This window comes from Drosophila elegans, unplaced genomic scaffold, assembly GCF_018152505.1.
Source record: "Drosophila elegans isolate 14027-0461.03 unplaced genomic scaffold, ASM1815250v1 contig_208, whole genome shotgun sequence".
NCBI classification, from domain to species: Eukaryota; Metazoa; Arthropoda; class Insecta; order Diptera; family Drosophilidae; genus Drosophila; species Drosophila elegans.
The window spans coordinates 20,212,846-20,227,828 of record NW_024545578.1 but is presented as its reverse complement, the minus strand read 5'-3'; the positions used below and the strand labels follow the sequence as shown (position 1 = coordinate 20,227,828).

At 43.6% G+C, this 14,983-nt stretch overlaps 8 protein-coding genes across 10 annotated transcripts; 3 read left to right on the top strand and 5 right to left on the bottom strand.

Annotated features, from left to right (window-relative positions):
• Positions 1-191: 191 nt before the first annotated feature.
• LOC108142542 (heat shock protein 22) lies at positions 192-1,003 on the bottom strand. Its single transcript, XM_017266468.2, has one exon. The coding sequence runs from the start codon at positions 892-894 to the stop codon at positions 370-372; it is 525 nt and encodes a 174-aa protein (XP_017121957.1). The 5' UTR covers positions 895-1,003; the 3' UTR covers positions 192-369.
• A 1,127-nt stretch (positions 1,004-2,130) lies between these two features.
• On the bottom strand, positions 2,131-3,007 carry LOC108142254 (rhodanese domain-containing protein CG4456). Its single transcript, XM_017265974.2, has 3 exons — positions 2,566-3,007; positions 2,346-2,505; positions 2,131-2,280 (listed from the first exon to the last, which is right to left on the bottom strand). The coding sequence occupies exons 1-3, from the start codon at positions 2,768-2,770 to the stop codon at positions 2,226-2,228; spliced, it is 420 nt and encodes a 139-aa protein (XP_017121463.1). The 5' UTR covers positions 2,771-3,007; the 3' UTR covers positions 2,131-2,225.
• A 621-nt stretch (positions 3,008-3,628) lies between these two features.
• LOC108142725 (heat shock protein 67B3) lies at positions 3,629-4,593 on the top strand. The gene has a single exon (XM_017266749.2). The coding sequence runs from the start codon at positions 3,786-3,788 to the stop codon at positions 4,383-4,385; it is 600 nt and encodes a 199-aa protein (XP_017122238.1). The 5' UTR covers positions 3,629-3,785; the 3' UTR covers positions 4,386-4,593.
• A 98-nt stretch (positions 4,594-4,691) lies between these two features.
• On the top strand, positions 4,692-5,787 carry LOC108142726 (adrenodoxin-like protein 1, mitochondrial). Its single transcript, XM_017266750.2, has 3 exons — positions 4,692-5,186; positions 5,274-5,325; positions 5,388-5,787. The coding sequence occupies exons 1-3, from the start codon at positions 5,072-5,074 to the stop codon at positions 5,737-5,739; spliced, it is 519 nt and encodes a 172-aa protein (XP_017122239.1). The 5' UTR covers positions 4,692-5,071; the 3' UTR covers positions 5,740-5,787.
• On the bottom strand, positions 5,783-8,748 carry LOC108142724 (protein FAM76A). Of its 3 annotated transcripts, XM_017266747.2 has the most exons (6): positions 8,542-8,745; positions 8,171-8,235; positions 7,960-8,073; positions 7,515-7,608; positions 6,856-7,269; positions 5,783-6,545 (listed from the first exon to the last, which is right to left on the bottom strand). In XM_017266747.2, the coding sequence occupies exons 1-6, from the start codon at positions 8,626-8,628 to the stop codon at positions 6,153-6,155; spliced, it is 1,167 nt and encodes a 388-aa protein (XP_017122236.1). In that variant the 5' UTR covers positions 8,629-8,745; the 3' UTR covers positions 5,783-6,152. The 3 variants fall into 3 exon arrangements, with proteins under 3 accessions (XP_017122236.1, XP_017122237.1, XP_041564067.1); XM_017266748.2 differs by lacking the exon at positions 7,515-7,608 and having other exon boundaries at positions 8,542-8,738; XM_041708133.1 differs by lacking the exons at positions 5,783-6,545; positions 7,515-7,608 and having other exon boundaries at positions 6,942-7,269; positions 8,542-8,748.
• Positions 8,749-9,200: 452 nt separating this feature from the next.
• LOC108142630 (kinesin-like protein KIF18A) lies at positions 9,201-14,398 on the top strand. The gene is made up of 5 exons (XM_017266621.2): positions 9,201-9,671; positions 9,734-10,814; positions 12,603-13,395; positions 13,807-13,938; positions 14,005-14,398. The coding sequence occupies exons 1-5, from the start codon at positions 9,367-9,369 to the stop codon at positions 14,109-14,111; spliced, it is 2,418 nt and encodes an 805-aa protein (XP_017122110.1). The 5' UTR covers positions 9,201-9,366; the 3' UTR covers positions 14,112-14,398.
• LOC108142632 (ribosome-recycling factor, mitochondrial) lies at positions 11,116-12,046 on the bottom strand. The gene has a single exon (XM_017266623.2). It carries the CDS (start codon positions 11,967-11,969, stop codon positions 11,202-11,204), a length of 768 nt encoding a protein of 255 aa, XP_017122112.1. The 5' UTR covers positions 11,970-12,046; the 3' UTR covers positions 11,116-11,201.
• LOC108142633 lies at positions 14,274-14,902 on the bottom strand. The gene has a single exon (XM_017266624.2). It carries the CDS (start codon positions 14,875-14,877, stop codon positions 14,368-14,370), a length of 510 nt encoding a protein of 169 aa, XP_017122113.1. The 5' UTR covers positions 14,878-14,902; the 3' UTR covers positions 14,274-14,367.
• Positions 14,903-14,983: the final 81 nt, after the last annotated feature.

Here is a 14,983-nt window from a genome sequence, read left to right as displayed (position 1 = left end):
CTTATTAAAAGTATTTCCATCTAAGGAATAGTTTTTTGAATTTGTATATATTAAAAAAATAATGTTTTTGTATCAGCTCACACGCAGGTGGTTAAACTTAATATACAAAACTGTCTAATTTTTAAAGCAACATATTTTATTTTTGTGCATCGTCGTTTGGGAATACACAGTCTAAAAAAAAATGCGAATACTTTGTTTAAAAATCATTTAACATTTATTCTCTTCTAAATAAAAACTAGAGGTTTACAATTCTACAACTTTTAGGAATTAACTTATTATTTACCAAGGTTTTGAATTTGGTAAGGATGGGGAAATCTAAACATAAGGGTTTCACTAGCATTCATTTTTTTCCATTCGCAAGTATGGGTATTATTGCCGACTGGTCTCGTTCTTGGGCTCATCTGCAGGTTTTTTGGACGGTTCGCCAGTCTGCTCAATGGGCACCACTCGCTCCTTGAGGGTCTCCTGCAACGCCGGCGGATTGGGTACACTGATGGTCAGGACGCCATCGCTGCTCAGGCTGGAGGTCACCTTGTCGGCCTCGTATCCCTCCGGCAGGACGAAGCGCCGGAGAAAGTGCCTGGACGAATAGCCTCCTTGGTCGCCCTCCTGCTGCTCCGATTTACCCTCCACCAGGACGATGCTCTCGTCCAGCACTTTCACCTTCAGCTCGCTGTAGTCCTTGACGTCCAGGGTGAGTTTGTAGCCATCCTTGTTAACGGTTGCCGGTGGGGCGAACTCCTGCTCCTGCCAGCGGGCGATTTGCTGCCAGTTCCTCGGAAGGGCCACACTCCAAACCTGCGGCTCGTGGAAGAAGGCTTGAAAGGGCGAGGTGAGGCGTGGCATCCGGGTCATTTCCTCGGCCATACGCAAGAACATCGGTAGGGAACGCATTATGGTTTCTTTTTACTTTTAGTTAATAAAGTAATTTATTGAATTTATGTGATGAAGTTTTTTACTTTTTTTTTATTTTTAGTGGACTCTTTGTATTTTGAAATATACTCCTATTTATTGAAATATATTATTTTAAATATTTCTTTGAATTTAATGTATTATCTTTCCAACTATCGAAAATTTGTAATTTTTAACTTTGCAATCCTTTTTTAAGCTGATGAAATTTAAGTTTGTTTTGTTTTTGCGAGGTGTTTACTTTTGATTTGGTTTTTTTGAACTGAGAAGAGAAGTGCTCCACCGGTTGCTATTTATACTCTCGGCAATGAGCGAGTCCACATAATCTAGAAACCACCGGCACTCTCTCGAATTTTCTTTGCCCTTTGCTGATGCAATTTTCCGCTTTGCCTGAAATCGGCCAATGGCATTTAAACAGGGGTGGTTGTTTGGCATTTAGAGAACATTATAGAAGTTTCGGGTACTCTTGGTATTCAGTATTTACCTTTTTTTGAAGCTTAACGAAGTTCTCTCCCCTTGGCGCCTTGGGGAAGGTCAGTTTTTATGACGGGAGATAGAAAGAGAGTGCGAGAGCTCCAAAAGAGAGCAATTTTCGGAGAGTGTCTAGCTTTCTAGTGGGTGAGTATTTGTACGTTTGGCTGTGTTAATAAAGCTTGACCATGGGTGTAGTCAAAAAGTTTATACTTATGTAGATTCGAAAGATTTGGCTGAGTTTAGGACTCACTAGCATAAAGCTGAAAAATAGTATTTTATCCTCTAAGTATTTAGAATGTTTAAAAAGTTGTTTATTGAAATAAATAAAATTATTTGTAAGAGTGTTAGTTCTTAGAAATCATATTATTATTGAAAATGGGCTATTGGAAACTTACAATTTTTTAGCACTTAAACGAATAATAACCAAAGAATAATTTTAAAATTTGCATTTTAAAACTTGTTGCGTAAATTAAAATGATATAAGAAAGCTGGCTTATGAGTCTTTATTCCAAAACTAAGTAATTAGAAATTTTAAAATTTGGTTGATAGAAATAAATAAATAACTTGTTAGATTTTTAGGAAATATATACCTAATAACAGTGGGCTTTAGGAATCTAATCATTTTTGAACACTACAAAAATCAAAAAACAAGTGTTTAAAAATCCACAAATCTTTCAATATGCATTCCAAAAATTGTTTAATAAATCTTTAAAGAATTTCTGCTTAAATAAAAATAATCTTAGAAAGTTGGCTAATGTGTATTTATTCCAAAACCTATTTCTCATGTGCTATTTCGTGTACGCAATAATTTAAAATCCAAATTGTAATAAAGTCGGATGAGTTCAAAGTCCTTCCTTCTGGGCCCACTCTTTCCAGGATCCTTTGTAGATTACCACGCTGAAAACAATTCGATAGTTAAACCATTTAGAACACTACAACTGTTATGAGTTCTGAAAACTCACTTGCAATATCCCTGGCCCTTGGCAATTTTCTCAGCTTCCAAAACACGATTTCCCGACCGGCAGGAGAATATGATCTTAGATTCCTTTTCCGGCTTGGATCGGCCGTATTTGTTCTTGAATGCAGCACCATCCAGATTTAGGGCTTTGTCTAGCTCATCCACTAAAAAAGACATGAATTTTTAATAAGTTTCCTAAAATAATATAAAAAGTGATGGATTACAGGGTATATTGATACTGGCTGGAATGCAACCCGTCTGCTGAAGTTCCTCCTTTCGCCGAACGTCGATCAGATAGATTTCCGGATGGTTGGGCACATCCTTAACCTGCTCGTAGGTGGCCATTGTGGTTATGGGACGCAGCACGAATTTCACCCGGTTCGCCAGCTGAATAACAACTGACTTGCCAGCCGGCCCCAGAAGATCCATTTATGGGGCTCGAGATTCGCTATTCTGGTGTTTTTGCCCACGCCGGCTTATCGCAGTCTGATTATTGTGGTGTCGCCTTGTTTGTTTAGTTAGTTTTCTCGACGTCGGCACTGGAGATGCCGCTAATTCTCCGCTGGATTTGGCGCCGGTCGGGTCTCTCGATCCGATTTCACTTTGAATTTCAAATTCAAATCGGTTGGGATAGTCCCCCAGACGGAGCTTGCTAAAAGCAAAACAAATTTTGTGACAATTGCAAGAGTAAATAAACTTCTTCTTCGGTCAAAAAAAATTTTAATTTTGTATGTAATTAAAATTAAGCACATATTGTTATAAATAAAAAAACGTTTCCGAAAGCAAAATACCCGGATGCTTTAAAAATGTTCCTTTAAATATTTCGAAAAATGTATTACATTATTGATACATTATTTTATTTATTTTATTAAATTCGGGGATCTTTTATGGTTTAAGAAATTAATTATATATTTAGTATATTAAAATTTTTATTAAAAAATACCTTTGAAATAAAACGATGTATTAAAAATAATAGCTATGAAGCCAAAACAAATTTATGGATGAAATAATTCAAACAATGACTTTTGGTTTTGTCCCTAAAGGGTTTAACATACAGGCGTTCCACTGTATAGCGCATACGCTATGGCAGATCAAATTCGAATGCTGTCTGCGGTTTGGACAGCGACACATCCGAAAGCTTGGCCACCAGAAGGTTCCCAGAGGTCGCCCCAGAATCACAACACCGAAACATCCAGTTGCTGCTCCAGAAAAGCTCGGCGGTGTGGAGAAAGCTCTTCCTGCTCCTATAAAAGGGTGCAGCGAACCCGTAAAACTCCACATTCGAGTCGGAAAAGTCAAGGTGAATTGTGCGCCAAATTGCAGCAGAAACAGTTTGCTTTAACCCCCCGCTGGCAAACTAACCCTTGGGCACTTTTTGAAAACGAAAACAGGTCGTCGGTTCATCGAACTTCCGCCAGATACACAGAGAAGCTACAAGGCAAAAATGCCAGATATTCCCTTTGTCTTAAACTTGGACTCGCCGGACTCCATGTACTATGGACACGATATGTTCCCGAATCGTATCTATAGGCGATTGCATTCCCGGCAGCATCATGAACTGGATTTGCACACCCTGGGCTTAATTGCCCGTATGGGTGCCCATGCTCATCACCTGGTGGCCAACAAGAGGATTGGCGACCTGGCTGCTTTGGGTGGAGCTGGTGCCCGTGATAAGAAGGGAAACTTCGAGGTTCACCTGGACGTGGGTCTCTTTCAACCAGGTGAATTGACGGTCAAACTGGTGAACGACTGCATCGTGGTCGAGGGAAAGCACGAGGAGCGAGAGGATGACCATGGTCATGTCTCCCGGCACTTTGTCCGCCGTTATCCGCTGTCCAAGGAGTACGATTCGGATGCCATCGTCTCCACTTTGTCGGAGGATGGAGTGCTCAATATAACAGTTCCTCCATTGGATGCCAAGGAGGAGCTTAAGGAGCGGATTATACCCATCAAGCATGTGGGTCCATCGGATCTCTTCCAGAACGGAAATGGCCACAAGGAGCCAGCCGCTCCAGCTTCCGCTCCAGTTCCGGAAGCCAAGTAAAGATCCCCTAAAAATAGCAGCATTAGCAGCCAAGTGATTTCCCAAGACTCTCGTTCATCGTTGCACTAAAAAAAAGGTCACGTAAATTACGCACGCATCGCACTATATTTATTAATTTATTTATTAATAGCTACATTTTAAAAGTCCAATTCAATTTTAAGACTAACCAAAACCAAGTATTAATAAAGGAATATGAATGTATCAATTATTAAATGTTTTTTATTTATTTAATCATTGAGACATTATGTTAAATGCCATAAAGAAAATATTGTTATCCTTCAACTTCTTTTGTTCAATTATGCGGACATTGAAAGCTGTGCATATTTAAATTAGGTCCCCAGATGTTAAACCCACTTAAAAAAGCTTAGGCTTGACTTTTCCCAGGTGTAATCAGATAAACGTATTGAATTCTAAATTAAAGCCCGCCAAAAGCTCCGATAACGATTGTTCGATAGGTTTAAGTCACAGTTCCCCAAAAACCCGATTATAACAGTCACAGTTAAAAAAAAAAATCAAAAAGTCTCTAGTAAAATGTTTTGTATAAAAAAAAAAGTTAATATACTGAATAAAGTTTATTGTGTTGCCAAACAATTAAATTTTTGACTGATCCGATTATAATCTACTTTATAAGAACCCGTGACATATCGCAAATTGCCCATCGCCAACTGACACTGTAACCTCAAAAAATGTTTTGTTTACTTTTGCGGCGATCCGCAGTTCATAATTCCTGCAAATTAATTAGTAAACAGATAGCCAAGCCCGCGTTTTGCACACCCCGAAATGCTCTTCACATCACAATACGTAAGTGGAGCCTATAAACCCGTAGAATCATTGTTGTTTTGATATGAAAACCTCCACTGAGATTATGAAATTCATATGACTTTGCAGCACGGCGGCATGGCGAGTTCGAATGGCAGGATCCCAAATCCCCGGAGGAAATGTGAGTTCTTACAAAGCCATCAAGTATACAACCAATAACCAAAGAATACTCTATAAACCCAGCGTAAACATCACGTATGTGGACAAGGATGGAAAACGCACCAAGGTGCAGGGCAAAGTGGGCGACAATGTCTTGTACTTGGCCCATCGCCATGGCATCGAAATGGAGGGCGCCTGTGAGGCTTCGCTGGCCTGCACCACCTGCCACGTTTATGTCCACTACGATTTCCTCCAGAAGCTAAATGAGGCCGAGGAAAAGGAGGACGACCTGCTGGACATGGCGCCATTCCTGCGCGAGAATTCCCGTCTCGGTTGCCAGATTCTACTGGACAAGAGCATGGACGGCATGGAACTGGAGCTGCCGAAGGCCACCAGGAATTTCTACGTGGATGGGCACAAGCCCAAGCCCCACTAACACCATTGTTATCAGATATTATTAATTATAACGACTGTTGAAATACCACTTGGTTCTTTCCCAACTTGTATATTTCTTAAGATATAAACAATGCTTCGGTTTTTTTTTTTTTTGTTGTTCCATCGTGAATTAAACTAAAGAAGAATTCGTTAAGTTGAGCCTATCAAATTACATTTTCTAACTGATGATTGGGGGTACATTTTAAAGGGGAAGGACAGGGCTCGGGGGCGGCAGGGATGAGCTTCATAAAAAAGCGGTGATATGAAACAATCTTGTAAAACTATATTACAATTAAAGCAGAAGTACAAAAATATATAATTTGTATAGCGAAAAACTAAAAGGGGGCGCGGCATCCAGACTCCCTAGATCCTGAATCCTGGCCTGCCGCTTCTGCAGCTGGAAGTCGTTGCCTCTCAGTTGGACGAGGGCGTGGGGCTGCTGGAGCCGGAACGCGAACGCACACTGGCCCGATCCTCCTGCTCGCTGCGCTCTTCGTCGCGATCGCGACTCTTCTCGTCCTTGTCCAGATCGGACGGCTCCGCCTTGCTCAGTTTCTCTGGCACCGCCGCCGCCAGGATCTCCTCTTTGGGCGACAGGTTCTCCCGCTTGATGGCTTCCTTCTCGGCCTTGGTCAGTGCAGTGCTCTTCTTGTTGCTGCTCTTCTTGAGCACCGCCAATTCCTTAAGCACACTGGCAATCTTGCGGTTCAAGTTGTCCACCTTCATGTCGTGCAGTCGCTCCACCTCCTTCAGCCGGTTGCGCATGTCATTCTCCTTCTCAAAGTTCTTGCCCTTCAGTTCGGTCAGCTGGGGGAGAGAGTATAAGTTATTGTAAACATTATTTTGTCTTATTCTTCAAAAAAGCCTAACTTGAAATATAGTTAAGTCAAGTTTTTATTGGCTGTTAAAACCTCATGTACAAAAAGCTTTTACATTCAACTGCTCCAATAATAACGAACAATAGGAGGAAATTTGCTTAAATCTAGCAAACTGGTTACTGAAAATGGCAGATTTTCAGATCCAGTTCAAGATTGTAGGTACAAATCTGATAGGGTGAAAAACTATGTTCGCAAACTACCCAGAACCTTTGACACACCCTTCCCTTTGCAACACCCACCTGCTTGTCCTTCTCGAGCAGTTCTTTGTCTTTTTGATTCAAGCGCTTCTCCAGGCTGGCGATGCGCTCCTTTAAGTATGTGATGGCTACCACATGATCAGACGAGTTGGTGTCCACGGTGATGGCAGCGGGAGTTGCGATGGTCCCGTTCCCTCCATTTCCGCGCGATATCTTGTCGGGTAGATCCAGTCCGGCTCCGCTGACCGGGTTCACGCCGGAGCTATTGGCACCACTGCCACTCTTGGCCAGCTCGCTGCGCGATGGCTTCTTGGCCGCGGCGCTGTCTCTGTGCGAGGACGAGGTCTTCTCGTGTGGCCTTTTCTTGGACATGGGTATTCTGCCCTCCTGCTGGGCCTTGAGCAGCGCTCGCTTGTAGGCGCAGGTACACAGCCAGCAAAGGAGTTTGCCATTGACCTGCCGGCGACAAAAGGTAAATCAAAATTTTCAATTTTAACGAGCGGTCACAGCAAAGGCTTAGGTAGTACAATCTTAGACTAAACACGGTCCCTTATGAACGCAAGTACATGATTCTCGGGTACAGTTCACCCATGCTCAAGTTTCTACATTCGTTAGGCTTAATTTTAGGGTTTTAACATTAGGGGCTGCTTCCGTGGCGAGCAATCCTCTCCAGTTAGCTTGTCTTTGAGCTGTGACCTGACCTTTTTGTTCTCGTCGCGCCTGTCAAAGGCTGATCGCAGCTTGCATTCATCGCACTGCACCGGCGGTCCGTACTTTGCCTCGTAGCTGGCGCATCTATATATCGATGCGATAGGGTTATGGTTTGTATTTGTTTGGCAGGCAGAAAAGAGAAGAAGAGAAATGTTTTGCGTTCATAAGAGACGGTTGTATTGCTTGGTGTTCCGACGATAGAGATCGGGCAGGAGTATCTGCAGAGTCATGTACTTTGAAGGCACAATTTTGGGTTTTGGGGTAGCTGTTTGTTGTTTTTCCCATTCGAGAGTAATCAAATAACGAAGCTCTTCCATTGTGCATTCAAGTTACACGGCCGTTGTGGTTCGGCGGAAAAGACTACCATGGGAAATGTCTACTCGATCTGCTTACGGATTATTAAGAATCTGATCTGCCGATGTCGGCACAACTCACCGCATGCATTTGGAGCCCCCGAAGGCGGCCACAATCTTGCAGCACTCGCAGGCACTGGGCTTTCCGTACTTCCCCAGATAATGTTCGCACTTCTTGCAGGCACTCTGTGATTTGCTGCGGAATATATATAAACATATATATATATATATATATATGTATATAGGGTATAAGGTTTGGCATTAGCTATAGCCTACAGCATTATCGTACTTACGTGGCGGGTTGAAACTCCGAGCGGCAGTAAGTACATTTACCGACTGAGGTAGAACCGCGGCAGCCCTGAAAAAAATCAAGGTTATCCGTTGGTTAACTGACTGGTTTTATATGCTTTTCTCTGTTTTGTTTGTTGTTTAACTCATTTTTAGACGCGACGCCTGGCTGCTTCTTCTTGCCTTTTGCATTTCCCCTGGTTTTGCGCAGCAATTTTTTGTTGGCCAACGCCGCGTCATTTTTCTCGCTGACAAACAAACAAACAAAAACACACACTGAACTGAATGCTGACATTGCACTTTGTTTGGCGTCGGCTTGGAATGGTGTACATTCTAGGTTTTAGTTTATTTTATTTTCTTTGGGTGAAATGCGAACCTTGCATAGTTGTTGGCCGGAGGAGAGCTCCTCGTACGGATGGCGCGAAAAACATTTGGAGCAGGCGAATAATACTTTTGCACTCATTCTGTTGGGCGTTCGGCGGCTTTGTTTTCGATTCTGACTGTTTCAATTTTGTGCTGGATCCTAAAAAAAACTTGTTGTTTCTGCTGCTTTAAATAAAATGGTTCTTTTTGCTAGAGAAGGTAGGGGAGGCGATGGTCGAAGCGATAGGCAGCATATCGATATCGATTGGGTGGCTTAGCAATCGTTACCTTTGCTGCACTTTCAGGGATGTCTACCTAAATTTGAAATTGTTTCCATTTTGTTGATAAACTTTCAATAATTGCTATATTTTTAAAATTAAATAAATATGTGAGCTTAAATTAGTTGCTTACACCTCACTTATAATCTAACTTGTTCATAAAATCATATACATAAATGAAAAGACATTAATTTATATAATTTTCTATTTATAACTTAATTATTTTTGTTTCGCAATTAGCTCAGTTGTAATAAATTATCCGCCTATTCGTGTGAAATTACCCATTCACAACTAATAATGCAGCCCTGGCAAGACTATCGATTACCGCCAAGCAACCCTGGAAATACAGTTCGAAGTCAAGAACGAACGCGCAAAGCAAATTTGATAAAGATGCCCCTAAAGCGCAAGCGCCAATAGCCCCGATTCAAACAACAACGATCACTTCAGGCTGTACGAGAAAATTATTTGTGCGAGGGCTCAAATCTCGGAATAAAAGACGAAAACAAAAAAAAATAAATAACAGACAGAGAAAAATAACAGACTGAGAGTATTAAATTAAAATGCCTTCGGAGCAGCATACAAATATAAAAGTGGCGGTGCGTGTACGGCCGTATAATGTCCGGGAAATGGAGCAAAAACAGCGGAGTATCATCAAGGTGATGGATCGATCGGCGATACTTTTCGATCCTGACGAGGAGGACGACGAGTTCTTCTTCCAGGGCGCCAAACAGCCGTATCGCGACATCACCAAGCGGATGAACAAGAAGCTGACCATGGAGTTCGATAGAGTCTTCGACATAGACAATTCCAACCAGGATTTGTTCGAGGAGTGCACCGCGCCGCTGGTCGACTCAGTGCTAAACGGGTTAGTAATACTTTACACCTGTCTAAATTCACATTAATCATTTGATAACCAAACCTGCTTAGGTACAACTGTTCAGTGTTCGTTTATGGAGCCACAGGCGCCGGGAAAACCTTCACCATGCTGGGCAGCGAAGCTCATCCGGGTCTAACCTTCCTCACCATGCGAGATCTCTTCGACAAGATCCAGGCCCAGAGCGATGTGCGCAAGTTCGATGTGGGTGTCACGTATCTAGAGGTCTACAACGAGCATGTTATGAACCTCCTGACCAAATCGGGTCCTTTGAAACTTCGCGAGGACAGCAATGGTGTGGTGGTCAGTGGCCTTTGCCTGACACCCATCTACAGTGCCGAGGAGCTGCTAAAGATGCTAATGCTGGGCAATTCCCATCGCACCCAGCACCCAACAGATGCGAATGCAGAGAGCTCGCGGTCACATGCCATCTTCCAGGTGCACATCCGGATCACAGAGCGCAAGACGGACACAAAAAGGACGGTGAAACTGTCCATGATCGATCTGGCGGGCAGTGAAAGGGCGGCCAGCACAAAGGGCATTGGAGTGCGATTCAAGGAGGGCGCCAGCATCAACAAAAGTCTCCTGGCGCTGGGAAACTGCATCAATAAGCTAGCCGATGGCCTGAAGCACATTCCCTACCGCGACTCGAACCTGACACGCATTCTGAAGGACTCGCTGGGCGGCAACTGCCGCACCCTGATGGTGGCCAATGTCTCGATGAGCTCGCTGACCTACGAGGACACCTACAACACCCTCAAGTATGCCAGTCGGGCCAAAAAGATACGCACCACGCTGAAGCAGAATGTCCTCAAGTCCAAGATGCCCACCGAGTTCTATGTGAAGAAGATCGACGAGGTGGTGGCCGAAAACGAGCGACTCAAGGAACGCAACAAGGCGCTGGAGGCCAAGGCCAATCAGCTGGAGCGCGCCGGCAGCAATGGCTTCGATCCCAATGAGCTCAAGTCGTGGTACAGCAAGATAGACGCTGTATATGCCGCCGCCAGGCAGCTGCAGGAGCACGTCCTCGGAATGCGCAGCAAGATCAAGAACATCAACTACAGGCAGACGCTGAAAAATGAACTGGAGGAGTTCAGGAAGCTGATGTGCGTGGACCAGCGAGTGTGTCAGGAGGTGAGTTAACGTCTTCACATTTGAAACTTTCGGTTTGAGCATGAAGAACAGATTTATATTGGTGATTTATTAACCATTAGCAACTATTTAAACTGATCTTTAGAGGTTTTCTTTAGTTTTCAAGATCATCCTTATTGAGCGATGAAATCATATTAAAATCCACATACAAGAAATATGAGATATATAATTTATACTGTCTAGTTAATGCATGCATTAGCCTTATTTGTGTTAAGAAAACTACAGCAGTTTAGTTTCTAGCCAGTGAAAACAGAATCGGTTTCTTAGCATAAAAACGAGCCAGTTTCCATTTGAATATAGTTTCGGTTAAACAATGATGTATTTAGATTTATTAAGGCTTTTGGATCAGGATCAGTCTTGGTCTTAGTTCTATTCGCCCAGCAGCTCCTTCTGCTTGCTGGCCAGCAGCTTGTCCGCCTCCGAGATGAAGCGATCCGCAATGGCGGTGACCTGAGCCTGGGCGGCAAATGCATCATCCTTGCCCAGTTCCGGCTGCTTCTTCAGCTTGCGGATGTGCTCGTTCTGAACGCCACGAATGGCATCGCGGTATTTGACAAACAGAGCCTTGGCATTCTTGGACAGATTCTCCCTGTGCTCCTTGGTGACCTTCGGGATGGGTATGAACAGTGTGGTGCCATCCTGCTGCGGATTCAGGTTCATGCCGCTCTTTTCGATGGCCTTCAGGACATCGGGAATCGTTTGCGGGAAGCCAATCATGTTAACGATAATCGTCTTGGGGTTTTTCCGTGAGATCTGGGCCAGTTCCTGCAGCTCGTGCTCCTGGCCATCGACTTTAATGCGCAGCGTGTCGATGGCACCGCTGGTGGAACGCAGCGACAGGTGCTTCACAAAGTCGTCCTTCATTTGCATCACGGACTTCTGCATCTGGCTGTTCAGGCCATCCAGGTTGAGGATCTCGCGTAGCTGCTGCTCGTTGATTTCCACCTTGCCACCGGGTTTTCCCTTGCCGCCTTTTTCCTTCTTTTTGTCCTTGCCCTTTGCATAATCGCGCGCCACTTGCACATTTATCGCGTTTTGTGGATTATTCTGCAGGATTAGTGGTAATCTTGGCAAGCAGCACGTCACTCGCGTCTGGCGCACCCCTAGGGTGGCTAAATGCACCGCATTTCGCAGCATTTTATTTAAATTTAAGCTATTTTGTTTGGATTAAATGCGGCAGTGATTTTCGATGGGACAGCATCAGCTGTTTTTTGATATTCGTATCAATGCCTGCTACGTAGTGTTGCTTACGTTACGTAAGGCTTACGTTGGCGGGCTGTTTAAAAGTCATTAAGTAGTTCTTTTAAACTGCAATAATCTAATATAATATAATTATATAATAATTTCAATGATATATTAAATTTTTTTTAAATTTGTTTATTTAACTTAAAGATTTTTTTTAAATTAAGATTTGCCTTACGGTTACAATTTTTGTGTTTTATTGACAGTGTCTTAAAATGCCTAATTTGGAATAAAGGTTCATACCTCAATTACTGGATTTATTTTTTTTTGTGAATTGAAAATTATGTGAATTTAAATTAAATATAACCCAATCTTTAAGGGCATTAAAACGAAAGTTAAGGAAAATCAATTTTTAAAAAAGTCTTTTATAATTAAAACTTTATATTGTTTTTATTTATTTATTAATTTATTTTTCCTTTAAGGCATTTTTAAATGGGGCATTTGTTTCTCACATTGTATACTACTTTGCAGTGGACGTTTAATATTTAATATATTTTATGTTTAATATTTTGAATATATATTTTCCAGGACTATCGGCGCTTTGCAAACTACATAAGCACACTGACCAGCCAGATGGAGAAGTACAAGGAGGAGTTACCCGCCTGGCTGAGTAAAATGGAGAGTGCCTACCAGAATCTGGAGAGTCTGAAGCGAGAGGTTAACAAGTCGAAGGCCTACCAGATCCTCATCGTATACGTTAAGTACAAGGATCTCGAACTGCAGCTGACCAAGCAGAATATCTTCAACAGCCACGTGAACGCCATTAACCAGGAACTGGTGGAGAACCTGGACCTGATGCGCAAGTCCTTCCGAGCAGCCTGTGAGGTGCTCAATCAGACCCACGACCGTTTGGAGGATGGACAAAAGCTGACGCCAGAGATTGAGGCGGTGTTCGAAAGGTTGCACCGGAAGATGCGCTTCGCCGACACGGAGGCCAACACTAAAATGGCCGTGATGGATACGCTGGTGGTGCCGCCGGAGCTGTGCAACGGCCAAGAGCAGGAGGAGCCATCCTGCAGCCTGACGGCCAGTGCCAAAAAGCGACAGAGGCAGGCCGCCCAAAGCGACGACGATCTGCATTTGAGCATGGAGGAATTCGACAGCCAGGACACCGAATCGGACACAGAGGATCTGCACTTGACCTTTAAGAGGCCGCGCAATCTAAACGAGACGCAGGTCCTTGGCCCCCCAAGCAGCAGCAATAGTGCCAGGAAACCTCTCACAGCGACGGTCACCAAGCCGAAAAACAACCACCAGCGCCTTGTCAGCGATCTGCTATCCGAGCAGAATGTTCGCGGCGGCAACGAGAAGATCAAGAAGGGTAGGGTTTTACTGTTTAAATGTATTAGAAAGTATTCATAAATCATTTTGGGAAAACTTTTATTTTATTTCGACTAAAACTGATTTAATAAGGCTTCCAAAACTTTTTGTTTACTTTGCACTACCAATTCGGTAGTTTTGGTTTCAAAATATTTTGGAAACATTTTTAAAAACCATTTTTCTCTTTAAAAGGGCAAGTTTACAATTTACTTGTGCTTCCAATAACCATACTACAATCTTATCAAATAACACTTTTAAAATTTCTATGCTTGTTATAATAATTTTGTAGATGGTAAACTATTTTACTTGGCTATTTGAGAACTCTACATCTGCGAGTAATATTAATTTGTTAAGTTATATTTATATAGTTTTTTCATACTTTCAACTTTATAACTATTGTGTTTTATTGCAGCTCTGCTCAAGTCGAATCACTTTACCGCCCAAGGCCTTCAGAGAACACTGGCAGCGGCTTCTTTGGCCAAGGAGAACGTCAAATACAACACCAACTATGTGCGCAAGAGTCCTCGAGCGCTGATGGCCAAAGGTGAGTTCTACAGACGTGATTGGTTCAATCGATGATGATAGTAATCTCCTTCGCCTTCTCTGACAGCCCTTGCAGGCACCTCCACGCTGACGCGAAAGCCCCTAGGATCTGCGAGTAAGGAGCCGCCTTTGGTCAAATTTAATCGGGCAGCCTCGTTTCGTTTGAAGAAGTAGGAAGGGACACCCAATCGTTTAGTTAGTTGCAACTTGCGTTTGCCTTGATTTACCACTCCCTCTGGAAGGACCGAGACATATGTTCATGTTCAAGTTAACCACATAGCTATAACCATATTTATAGATAGTACACTAACCCCTCCAAACCTTACGCCAGTTCGCTTTCAGTTCTTAACCTTTGAATTTATTTATGTACGTTTCCCATATACTTTTTGATAAAGAAAGTTGAAAGAAAGCTTTGCGTTACGCGCTATATCTAAAAATATACAGCCGTTTCCTTGCCCTCACCCAGATTGTGTCTGTCTCGGCGGTAGAAGTTTGGCTCGTCAGGCCAGAAGTGCTGATTGGCATCCGGATGTGGGGCCACCCGGCTGGAGCCGCCGCTTCGATGAGGAGCCAGTCCCAGGAGGCCCAGCAGCATGTAGAGAAGGGCTCCTAGGTTAACGCCCAAGAGGAGCATTCCCGGTGCCAGCAGGGGATTCAGGATGGAGAGGATGGCCGCCGAAGGCGAGGGAGCAGCCCAGGAAGCCGTAGAAACGCCATCGTAGCCGTACTCCACTCTCCGCCAGGGTTTCTTGTCGCCCGCAGGTGGTCTCTGCTGCTGGTCAAGGCTTCCCTCAGCGGGTAAATCCAGATCCTGTCGCTTGCTCTCGGCCAGCGGCGTGTAGCGGGGCACAAAGGACTGCTCCACTGGCGGCTTTCCCTCACCACCCACGGATCCACTCACGCCGGCTAGACAGGCCATAAAGATAAGCGGCAGCCACATATCTTTTGTTTGCTACTTCGGGTTTGTTTTTCTCGCCGGCCAAGTGCAATCTTATATAGCCACTTGTTGATCGCCAAGGGCAACAACCGTATCGTTTGGGATTTTT

What these genes read in the sequence shown, in the direction of transcription:
- LOC108142542 (XM_017266468.2), bottom strand. Translation starts at nt 894, where the DNA reads ATGCGTTCCCTACCGATGTTCTTGCGTATGGCCGAGGAAATGACCCGG.
- LOC108142254 (XM_017265974.2), bottom strand. Translation starts at nt 2,770, where the DNA reads ATGGATCTTCTGGGGCCGGCTGGCAAGTCAGTTGTTATTCAGCTGGCG. An exon ending in AGCCAGTATCAATATACCCT is followed by an intron (nt 2,506 to 2,565) that starts GTAATCCATCAC and finishes TGTCTTTTTTAG; the next exon opens with TGGATGAGCTAGACAAAGCC. An exon ending in AAGGGCCAGGGATATTGCAA is followed by an intron (nt 2,281 to 2,345) that starts GTGAGTTTTCAG and finishes AATTGTTTTCAG; the next exon opens with CGTGGTAATCTACAAAGGAT.
- LOC108142725 (XM_017266749.2), top strand. Translation starts at nt 3,786, where the DNA reads ATGCCAGATATTCCCTTTGTCTTAAACTTGGACTCGCCGGACTCCATG.
- LOC108142726 (XM_017266750.2), top strand. Translation starts at nt 5,072, where the DNA reads ATGTTTTGTTTACTTTTGCGGCGATCCGCAGTTCATAATTCCTGCAAA. An exon ending in TGCTCTTCACATCACAATAC is followed by an intron (nt 5,187 to 5,273) that starts GTAAGTGGAGCC and finishes ATGACTTTGCAG; the next exon opens with CACGGCGGCATGGCGAGTTC. An exon ending in CCCAAATCCCCGGAGGAAAT is followed by an intron (nt 5,326 to 5,387) that starts GTGAGTTCTTAC and finishes CTATAAACCCAG; the next exon opens with CGTAAACATCACGTATGTGG.
- LOC108142724 (XM_017266747.2), bottom strand. Translation starts at nt 8,628, where the DNA reads ATGAGTGCAAAAGTATTATTCGCCTGCTCCAAATGTTTTTCGCGCCAT. An exon ending in CCGGCCAACAACTATGCAAG is followed by an intron (nt 8,236 to 8,541) that starts GTTCGCATTTCA and finishes GATTTTTTTCAG; the next exon opens with GGCTGCCGCGGTTCTACCTC. An exon ending in TGCTCGAGAAGGACAAGCAG is followed by an intron (nt 6,546 to 6,855) that starts GTGGGTGTTGCA and finishes TCTCTCCCCCAG; the next exon opens with CTGACCGAACTGAAGGGCAA.
- LOC108142630 (XM_017266621.2), top strand. Translation starts at nt 9,367, where the DNA reads ATGCCTTCGGAGCAGCATACAAATATAAAAGTGGCGGTGCGTGTACGG. An exon ending in GTCGACTCAGTGCTAAACGG is followed by an intron (nt 9,672 to 9,733) that starts GTTAGTAATACT and finishes AAACCTGCTTAG; the next exon opens with GTACAACTGTTCAGTGTTCG. An exon ending in CAACGAGAAGATCAAGAAGG is followed by an intron (nt 13,396 to 13,806) that starts GTAGGGTTTTAC and finishes GTTTTATTGCAG; the next exon opens with CTCTGCTCAAGTCGAATCAC.
- LOC108142632 (XM_017266623.2), bottom strand. Translation starts at nt 11,969, where the DNA reads ATGCTGCGAAATGCGGTGCATTTAGCCACCCTAGGGGTGCGCCAGACG.
- LOC108142633 (XM_017266624.2), bottom strand. Translation starts at nt 14,877, where the DNA reads ATGTGGCTGCCGCTTATCTTTATGGCCTGTCTAGCCGGCGTGAGTGGA.